This window comes from Capsicum annuum, chromosome 8 (assembly GCF_002878395.1).
Source record: "Capsicum annuum cultivar UCD-10X-F1 chromosome 8, UCD10Xv1.1, whole genome shotgun sequence".
In the NCBI taxonomy this organism is placed as follows: Eukaryota; Viridiplantae; Streptophyta; class Magnoliopsida; order Solanales; family Solanaceae; genus Capsicum; species Capsicum annuum.
Window position 1 is genome coordinate 166,689,074 of NC_061118.1, and position 10,541 is coordinate 166,699,614.

The following is a 10,541-nucleotide window of genomic DNA, read 5'->3' on the forward strand; positions in this document are numbered from 1 at the left end:
TTGGTCATAAACAACAGATGATAATATGTACTTGGTAGCGAATTCACCCTTATTTATTTTCATGCCAAAATAGTTATCGATGATAACTACGAATCCTCTAATTCAATTCAAATTTACTTAGCCTAAACTCCGCCCCTACAAATAGGAGGCAAAGAAACACACAATAACAACAACAAAGAATTTGATTCCCTTATCCAAACATAACACATTCTTCTTTCGCTTTCTCCTTTTTAGCCATGCCTAGAAAGAAAATAAAGTTTGAGTTCATTGAAAATACCACTCAGAGAAAAGCCTCATACAAAAAAAGACAAAAAGGCTTCTTGAAAAAAGCTTATGAACTCATGACACTTTGTAATGCTGAAACATCTATTGTCACCTATAGTCCCTACCATGATGAGCCTAAGGTGTTTCCAAATCATGATGCAACTATCAATACCTTTACAAAGTTTAGGGAGTTATCGATGTTGGAAAAATCAAACAACATGATGACTCATGAAGAGTTCAACAAAAAAAGGATCAAGAAAATGGAGAAACAACTGTACAAGGAAAGAAAGAAAAACAGGATCATTGAGCTTACAAATAAGATGTATGAAATGTTGAACGGTAAAGGTACTCCTGCTGATATGCACTCTTACGATCTCAATGATCTAAGTTACGTAATTAATCAGAATGTCAAACAAGTACAGGAAGCAATCAAAACGAAGGTTGATGTAGAGGGTTCCACATCGAATGCCCCTCAACATATTGATGGACTGACAGTACCTGACAGGACTAACTCTGAGTGGCGAAGGGATCTTCTGTCAGCTCCTGCTGGGGCTCCGGTGTCGATGGCTTCTCTGATGACTACTTCATCGAAGATTCTCAGTGGGACCAACTCAGAGGGGACAAGGGCTCCTCTGTTGGTTCCTGTTATGGCTTCAGTATCGATGGTTCCTCCAGTGGCTCCATCGATGATTCCCTCAACCGCTCCTTCTCAAGTAGCTCAATCAATGTCTCATTTGATAGCTACTTGTCCTCAAATAGTTCCTTCTGAAGGTCCTTCATGGGTTTCTCCCTCTCCTCATCTTCCTCTTTCATTTTCTTCACAAACACATCCTCCAATACCCCTCCAAATAGATCTTCAAAGGCCTCCTCATGGAATGGCCCCTTCAATACCTTTATCAATGATGGCTCCTCCAATGTTTCCTTCAATAAATACCCCCCAAATAAGTACATCAATGCCAATGAATAACTATCAGAACAGCTCTATTGACTTCCCACAGAATCCTGGATTATCACCAGATATGTTGGATTGGAATAATGATGACATAATGACTTTATTTGATGATTCATCTTTCAGCATCATTAATGTTCAAGAACCAAATGGTGACAACAATTTTTAAGGATGTAGAACCAATGTGTCTCTTTTAATTAGTACTTCTTCATATGTCTAATTAAGTTGTGGCATCTCTCCATATCTCTTTATTGTGTCCTTACTTAAAAGTATTTGTCTGTCATGTTTTATTTTATTAAGTCTGCTATTTTATTCACTTATTAATTCTATGATGATCAATTTGTATTTTAGATTTTACTAGATACTTGCATATTTATTTGTGCTGTTATTGAGAACGTTGTTATTGTTAGTACGATTTTCACAAACGACCTCTTGAACTTTGAAAATCAAACAAATCAATATAAATGATGGGTACATTTTTATTTCACAACTTTTGCAATGTAAACTAATGAGGCATCTAAGATTGAAAATGAACTAAAAAAGTAAAAAATTATTAAGAAAATCTATTAATATCTGTCTGTTGAAAAATAAGGTGATAGTACAAGATTCATTACTCCTAAATGGTTGTCATCCCTTTATATATACACCTCATTATAACTTTAAAACGAGAAAATTATTTAAGAAAACTCTTTTTTGATTTTTGATAAAATTTCAAATTTTCTTGTATTTTATTTTCAGATTTTTATGCTTAAAATAATGATTTTAAGTAGATGTGGCTTAAAAGTTTTAAAAATATAATAGACACGAAACAGATGAAAATGACTTGTTCCCTCTAAACTCTAATTTCTACTGTCATGATGGGGTCATGAATTCATAGAACCAAGTACTTTTGGCTTAGAAATTTGATTAATTCTCTTTCACTATGATAAAAGATAATATACACATACTAATAGATAGTAATTAATACCTTTGAGTTGATCTAATCTTAAAGCATGATCAATATTTAAGTAAAAATTAATCATAAGCAATAAAGTAGTGTTAGATTAGTCATAAAAATTTAAAAGCAAAATTTGATGCTTACAAAATTTTTAAGATTAGATCAAAATTCAATTTGAATCGCATTTTGTTTTTTAAATCTAAATGCACCCTTTTATTGAAACTTCAAAATCAGGATACAACTTTGTAGGAATCAATCCTGTACTAAATTGAGAGTCTGACATGACAGGCTCTATTAACTTTGTATTCACAAGTATGAATTAATGAGATAAGTAACTTGACTTTTCCTTTCAGGGCGCGCGGTTCAAACTCAATCTCTGTTGCCTTCATTGGTCTGATTCTGAAAGACGCTACCCCCATTCTGTCTAGTTGTAGAAGTCCTCTTACTGATCTTGGTATACTCTGAAAGCTTGTGTATATCTTACTTTGTTTGTGCATATGGTTGATCGATACAAGTTTGTCTGCCACTTTGTTTGCTTCCCTGTAGCACTACAGTGTTGCACACTTATTCTCCTTCTTTTGACATCTTTCTTAATTGCTTCCACTTCTGCATGCGTGCTCCATGGTGTTTTTATCTCTGCCGTTATACAGTTTATTAGTAATTTAGAATCAACCTCTGCTATAATCTTTGGGGGACCTTCCTTCCACATCTGCTAAGTCCATTCCATATTGAAGTGCCTTGCTTTCTGCCCAATTGTTTGTTCCTTTTCCGAGGTATATGGAGAATGCAATTAGAACCTTACCTTCACTGTCTCTGATGACGCCCCCTACTCCACATTCTCCTCCACGACAACTTCCATCCGTATTAATTTTATGAAATTTGATATCGCAGTTTACTTTCAAAGTTGGTATTAGAGTAGAACAAATTAAAATTTAAACAACACACCCTTCCAAAAGTTAGTACACTACAAATCACCTTGCCATAATTCATAATTTGATTCCTATATTTAAATATATTCGGATTTAATCGAATTTTAATGTGTATACCAAATAATGTGAGGAAACAAACAAAAAAAAAAGGGATGTGATTTGGTAAAATTTATAGTACTATTATAGATATTGAAAATTGTTGACAAAGCAAGTGAAATAGGCTGGAAAATTGATATACAGTTACACAATTATTTTTAAATATTAATTAAACTGAAGTTATAATTGAGCAATTGTAAATGAATTATTGCTGATCCATAAACCTGGACTGATCTTGCTTCTTTAGTTAAAGCCTAAAGGGAAAATTAGTTAAATTATTTCTTTTATACTACTAATAATAAAGATAATTATTACAAAAGTTAAAAATAACTGACGTAGGACAAATCACAAGGGATGTTGCTATTATGGAGCTACACCTGAAGGAATGTTTTATGAAATTATTCCTGTGGTCAAAATTTTTTATACCTTTCAATGTTGAACAATACATATTCTCTCCATATACGTAAATCCATATTTTTAAATAATTGCATTATCAATTTATTTTTTTTACTTCTTTAATACAAGAATATTTTTTTATTTATTTAAAAGATTGAGATACAAAAAGAAATGAAGCGGTAAAATTCGTGATCGGGACAAATCTTCGTAAAATACTCTGTTGAATGTGTCAGGTACAAGAAAAAAGGAAAACAAAAATCTGCCCAACAATTAAGAAATTGTGTGCCTGCAATTTGACAAGGTGAAATATTGTTGCTGTAACATTATTTTCTCATCTTAATTTTACATCTTTGGAGTTTCTTTTCTTATTGGTGAAGACAATTTGATTCATTTCTTGACAAGGGTAAGAGTACAATTTTCAAATTTGATACATACATATTTTATAATCGTGGTGTCAGGTCAACTTGCACTCACCTTGACTAATTCCATGAGATCTATCATCCCGTCAGCAACAGGTATCATGTAGAAACGCGTCTGATCTTCATACCCGTAAAGATTTGAATGTGTTTGTCCATTTTTTTTTTTGTTATATGGGAACGAGATGATGTTTTCTTGTATGGTCTTAATCAATATTCGTGATTTAATTTTTAGATTGAGTTAGATGCAAGTTTTATAATCTTAATATTTTATCAGAGTTAGATCCATCTCTATTGTTGTGTTTTTCCATGTTGGACCTCCATGTTATTTTTTCCACGCTATATATGTCTAGTCTTGGGTTTAATTGATGTCCGTATTGGTTGAGGAAAAGTATGAGTGTCTCCTTTCTTAGACAATTTCATGATATAGTTTTTGAGGATAGTTACTAGTTAAGCCTAAGGTCCATTATCTTAACACAATATTAGAGTCATCATTTCTATTGTTGTGTTTTCCGATATTCGACCTTCATATTATTTTGTTCACACTCCAGATCTCCAATCTTGTCGTGTTAATCTTAGAGTGTTAATCTATGTCCAGCATTGATCGAGGAAATGTGTTATTCTTTCCTTATATGAGTTTAGTCAAATTTCATGATTTAATTGTTGGAGTTGAGTCAGGCCTTAACATGGTCTCAGAGTCACCATGTTGGATCTCCATGTTATTTTGTTCACGCTCTAAATGCCTAGTCGTGTCGTGCTAGGTCGTTAGTTGATGTCTTACATTAGTTGAGGATGTGTTACTGTTTCATTATATAGTCTTAGTCAAGTTTCATGTTTTAGCATTTTCCTGCATTAGGCCTCCATAGTATTTTGTTTGCTCAAGATGCTCAGTCTTGTCATGCTTGGTTGTTAATTGATGCCCCACAATGGTTGAGGAAATGTGTTATTGTCTCCTTATACGGGTTTACTCAATGTTCATGATTTAATATACAATTTCTTCATACTGTAGCAAAGTCACCATATATCTCTATTGCTGTGTTTTTCGATGTTGGGTCTTCATGTTATATTGTCCACACTCCAGATGCCTTTTGACATGCTAGGAGGTAATTGTTGAGAAAATGTGTTCTTGTCTCCTTATGATCTTCAACTATCCGACTTTCCTTTCCTCATGACCTACTTTTGCGGCTGAAGTAAACCCAAGGTCCATTTAATATAAATTCAGATATCTAGTCCTGTACGTGTGGAGAATGTTATAGTCTTGTTCTAACTTAGTCAGTGTGTTATTTATGGACAGATCAAGAGGATTATAACTTCTCATGATACACAGAAACATTAGGTAATGAAAGACAGGTCGTTGGAAATCAAACGGTGGCATAAGCAAGTGAGTAAAGTTCCATTACTTATTTGTTGTAGCTTTTCTTTATCTTTTATCTGGTGCTTGTAACTTTCAAATAACTTGAGAGAGTGTAAATTTATGAGTTTGCGTGAATTCAGTAATTTTTGTTCATGACAGAACTATGAAGTGTTGGCAAATATTAAGATATTTCAAATGTTTTTGGACAAATAACAACTATGCATAGGTGACAAGTGTCGACAATGCAATAACGACAAATTTTTGTTGGGTTCGAAATCGAGAGGGCGTCATGCGGAAGCTTAAAGTTTACAAATTAAGACGATGATAATTCAGATGATAAATAAAAATATACTAAAAACATATTGTTGATGTTATTTGGCCAATTGACTTACACATAAAAACTAATATTAGAGAAAACATAAAATTATTGGGAAAAAATCTCCTCTAAACAAGACTCTTTAAGGACTAGATTGTGTATGTTATTGTGTTAAGGTACGAGAAGGGAGGGTCTATTTACAGAGTTCCAAAACTTTTTTTTTTAGAAAAAGGTTAGCCAAATATGAAAAATTTTATATTTTTCTTTCAGAAAAGGTAAAAGTAATTATGGTATTACTTTTATTTTCCTTTTAAGAAAAATATAACTTAATTTTGGTAAGAAAATCAGGACAAAACCCCTAACAATTTCAACAATTATTTGTTTTGGAGATCATCAGACATGTCAAACCCTCAGCATTTGGCCACTTTTTAAAATACATATAAGTACCTCATTATGTCTTTATCGTTCGAACATGAGAAGAGTGAGCCTAACCATCAGTTCATCATAACTACTATCTGTCCCAACTGGTGATTTTGCTATTTTGTTATTCTTGTACTCTCTCTCGTGGAGGTACGCTTGTTTAATCCTGAGAACGAACATTTCACATCACTGAAATAGTTTCTTAGGATAGTGTCATGCATGACTCAAGCCACACTTGTATTTCTCGTAAATAAGTATCATTTACTATTATATTTTCCTCTTGTTTCTCCAACATTAGAAAATCTACCAAATATTTAACTGTGAACTCGGTAATTGTATACTAACTTGATGTCATTATAATAACCTATACACTTCAAATTTTGAATCAGCCTCTTATAACTTCTTTTGCAGGTTGTTTGCAAGAAGCCCAAGAAACGTGGAAGGTATTGTTACCATTCTATTTCTTCTCTTGTACTTCCCCTCCTCAAGCTGAAACATGATGTTAAATTTACTGATACTGCTTTTATAATGTTGTTGTAGGGGTAAAAAGAAAATGGCAATGATGCACGATCTTTATGATCAAATTGATTTGGCAACATCTACCAAATACCGAGCAGAGGAGGTCCTATCAAGATTGAGCACTAAACATCCAAGCTTTATGAAGCCAATGATCAGATCAAATGTTAGTGGAGGTTTCTGGCTTGTAAGCACCAATCTATCACCCAAATTAAGTGATTTAATACAGTTGAATAAAGTTTAAGTTAAGTAAACCGACAGTGTTATGAAATTTTACACTATCAGTGTAGTTTACCAATCCATATTTGATATAAAAGTTAGCTTTTAGTGTTTTGTTAAACTTATTTGAATATATCTGTGATTGGTTTTCTTCATTTATTCTTGGAAGTCTCTTCCAAGGTTATTCTGCCAGTTGCATATGCCACGGCATGATATAGCCGTTACTTTGGTAGATGAAAGCCAGGATGAGTACAAAACAAAATATCTTGCTGAGAGGAATGGACTCAGTGGCGGATGGCGGGGTTTTTCTCTTGCCCATGACTTGGTGGAGGGGGATGTTTTAGTTTTTCAGTTGTTCAGATTCTGCGAATTGAAGGTCAGAATTCGAAAATTTTCCTTCTGAGTTCTCTAGTAATCTGGTGCATGCTGCTCTGCATTAGTTGGAGGTTTTGTGAATGAATAGTACAGTGAATATAGAGTTACTGAATTGGAGCTAAAGATGAATGTTTCTGTAAATTGTTCTCCGATATGATTTTGTGATCAACTCTTATGCACCAACTTGTAAACAAACTTTACAATACGAGGTCGTGTTAAAGAAAACTACAGATAACTGCCAATTATAAGTGGAATTAATAACCTGAGAAATAAAGCAACTTGCGAGTTCCCGAATAGTGCAATTTCGTTTTACAATGTCAGCGTATATGAGTTAAATACTTCTATGTATTTTGTGTTGCCTGTTCATTGCTGTGGACATTGTACAGGTGTATATAGTCAGAGCTAATTATTTGGCTGAAGTTGATGCTGCACTTGTTCTTCTCCGTTTATATGCTCACCAAAAACAAGTTGATCCCGGTTAGTTTTGCAACCCAGAGAAGATATTATAGTCCCCTGCATGAATCTATCCTCTCTTTTTGCCATTATTCTTATATTGATGTATGGAAGAGCAGTGCACCAAAGGCAGGATAATAGAAGTACGAAACAAGTTGGGATCAAGCGTCAAAGACTTTCATCACATGGGGGGGATGATTATTCTGCGGAAAACATGTTACACAAACATAATATGTTCGAGGAGCTTGATCTACCTTCAAAAGGTTCAAACTTAATACATTTTGCTTCAAACTTGACATCGAGTGGAAATAAATTTCTTCTCAAGTGTATTATTTGTTGATTTGCTGTAGGACTGGCCTATGAAACTCTTAGCATTGTCGATGCTGTAAAAGCGGGCAAACTCAATGACGCTCCAAGTGGTTTCTCATCCTGGAAGATGAGGCCAACCGAAATTGAGCAGTTAGAGATCAGACCCTTTTCGGGTGGGTACTCCATTTAACCCCATCAGTGCCAGATATGGTATTTAGGCCGTTAATGCGGCTGCACCTTTTGTCATCTTACTCTGAACCATGGAGTTTTAAGTCATATATGACACTTGTAAAATCTTTTTACACTAGTGTAATTTTAGCTGTAGCAAGTCATTGTTTTATATCCAAATTACAATATTAGGCTTGATATGAAGTGTGTAAATCAACTTAACCTGATAGTGTAAAATTTTATCCGCCCATATGCATACACTTCCATTCCCCAAAAGGAAATTTGACTTTGGAAGTGCATAGTCCAAGTAAAGTTGTCTGTTTTATTTGTGTTGGAGGGTCAATTATTAACTATGTCTATGTTTGAAAAAATGTAACACAGACATTAACATCTCCTGAAAAAAAAAAAAATCAACAACATACTTAACGTAGTTTCACAAGTGGGACAGTCAATCACAGCATGCTTAACCAAAAAAAAAAGTTTTCCTATTTATTCCAATCGTATATCAGTTTAGAAAAAACTGCATAACAGCGAAAAGGGGGAGGGTGGGGAGAGAAAATCATGGAATAAAGACATGAAAAATCTAAGTTTTCACCAAGTTAAGTGCAACCTAGAGTCTGCCACCCCTTAGTGCAAGAACAAGGTGAAGAACAGAACCGCCTTCAATATTGTAATCTTTAGCTGTCTTGTCATCTGCGAGTTGTTTTCCAGCATAAATAATCCTTTGCTGAAAAGGAGGTATTCCTTCTTTCTCCTCAACACGTTCCTTAATACGATCAACGGTTTCAATGAGTTCAATGTCGATCTCAATTTCTTTTCCAGTAAGAGTCTTCACCTTGATCACAGTTCCTCCCCTGAGCCTCAGAACAAGGTGAAGAGTTGATTCTTTCTGAATGTTGTAATCAGTCAGGGTTCGACCATCTTCCAACTGTTTTCCAGCAAAAATCAGTCTCTGCTGATCAGAAGCTATGCCTTCTTTATCCTGAATTTTGGCCTTGACATTGTCGATGGTATCGCTGCTCTCAACTTCGAGGGTGATGGTCTTTTCTATTAGGGTTTTCACGAATATCTGCATGATTGATTGATCTTTGCTTCCTACACAAACAAAAACAAAGAGATTTCTGACCCATCAACTCTATTCCTTTCTTTTATAAGCCTTTTTTTTCTTTTTCTCCTTATTCTAACAGGACACTGTTTGTTTATCCTATTGCTTTTTGGATTTGGTTTTGTTATGGACTTGAGTTTTTTTTAGATATTTTTAACGAACAAACATGGTAAAAGGTCTGTATTATTGTCTATTGACAATTGACAGCACAAAATATATTATTTTTTAGATCATAGAAAATTTTCCAAAAGCTTTTCAATTCGAAACAAATCAAAAATATATATAAATTAAAAAGAAAAAAAAAATCTAATTGAGAGATTATAGTTCAAGAAGCTAATAGAAATATCCACTATTATAGTGAATCAGTATGGGAAACAATGTCAATTCGAGCTATATACGGATACAAGTCATACAACAAAAAGTATTATACAAGCAATTGTTATGTTCTCTCCCAAAAATTCATCAGAGATGACCAGTTTGTGTTGGGCTCCGTCAGCCCAAAGACACTGTGATATTATCCTCTAGTTTTGGATCAAGCTAGCACGATTGTCATCCTACCGTTATATGTAGCTTCTCAGTCTTTTCAGCTATCAATGTAGGACTTTTGTCCGCACACCCAACAGTTTCCAATAATCATGAAACAACTAAGTGGACCTAATATACTGAGAATTATCAGTTTATCTTGAAATAGTTGTACACTAAGAATAGATTAAGTGATTGGGGGCATGATTGCTAGTTTAACTTGCAGACTTTGTAGTGTTTGTGATGAGAATTATGATCACTTGTTTTTTTAAATTCAGTTTCTCTATGGCAATGTGACAAGAGCTACTGTTGTGCTCTCATAGTCAGCTGCCCGGCAGCTACATCCCAAAATGGACGTCCCGAAATAAATGGGACTTCTGGATCTGACTCAAAATCTAAGATCACGAAATTCACTGGAAAAATAAGCGAACCAACCTGCACTAAGACGTCCTCAATAATCCCATCTGGTCTTGCTAGAAGGGAGTAGCAACAGACTTGAACCAATGACACAATGAAAATTGAATGATGACAAATACAAAAGGTAAATCTATAGCTGTTTATATCATCAGAATGATTTTAGCTAGGTGTATTTACCATAACTGGCAGAAAAAAAAAAAGTACAGTCCGGTGCACTATACTCAGGGTTGGGATCTATTGTATGCAGCATTTCTTCCATAAGCTGTTTCCAAGGCTGGAACTTAAGACCGGTCACATGCATGACAACAACTTTACCAGTTACTCCAAGGCTCTTCTTCAACTGACAGGAAAAGATAACAGATTATTCTAGAACAAGTCTT

The 10,541-nt window shown here is 34.3% G+C and overlaps 3 protein-coding genes across 5 annotated transcripts; 2 read left to right on the plus strand and 1 right to left on the minus strand.

Moving 5' to 3' along the window:
• Window positions 1-193: 193 nt before the first annotated feature.
• Window positions 194-1,531, plus strand: LOC107879963. The gene has a single exon (XM_016726884.2). The coding sequence runs from the start codon at window positions 237-239 to the stop codon at window positions 1,380-1,382; it is 1,146 nt and encodes a 381-aa protein (XP_016582370.1). The 5' UTR covers window positions 194-236; the 3' UTR covers window positions 1,383-1,531.
• Window positions 1,532-3,681: 2,150 nt separating this feature from the next.
• Window positions 3,682-8,402, plus strand: LOC107879964 (B3 domain-containing protein At5g42700-like). 3 transcript variants are annotated; one of them, XM_016726885.2, is made up of 9 exons: window positions 3,683-3,872; window positions 4,030-4,086; window positions 5,282-5,368; window positions 6,489-6,520; window positions 6,618-6,780; window positions 6,982-7,188; window positions 7,574-7,664; window positions 7,760-7,903; window positions 7,991-8,401. In XM_016726885.2, the coding sequence occupies exons 3-9, from the start codon at window positions 5,327-5,329 to the stop codon at window positions 8,137-8,139; spliced, it is 828 nt and encodes a 275-aa protein (XP_016582371.2). In that variant the 5' UTR covers window positions 3,683-3,872; window positions 4,030-4,086; window positions 5,282-5,326; the 3' UTR covers window positions 8,140-8,401. The 3 variants fall into 3 exon arrangements, with proteins under 3 accessions (XP_016582374.2, XP_016582371.2, XP_047251032.1); XM_016726888.2 differs by lacking the exon at window positions 4,030-4,086 and having other exon boundaries at window positions 3,682-3,974; window positions 7,991-8,402; XM_047395076.1 differs by lacking the exons at window positions 3,683-3,872; window positions 4,030-4,086 and adding an exon at window positions 4,152-5,188 and having other exon boundaries at window positions 7,991-8,402.
• A 191-nt stretch (window positions 8,403-8,593) lies between these two features.
• On the minus strand, window positions 8,594-9,312 carry LOC107879965 (ubiquitin-NEDD8-like protein RUB2). The gene has a single exon (XM_016726890.2). It carries the CDS (start codon window positions 9,190-9,192, stop codon window positions 8,728-8,730), a length of 465 nt encoding a protein of 154 aa, XP_016582376.1. The 5' UTR covers window positions 9,193-9,312; the 3' UTR covers window positions 8,594-8,727.
• Between the last annotated feature and the right edge of the window lie 1,229 nt (window positions 9,313-10,541).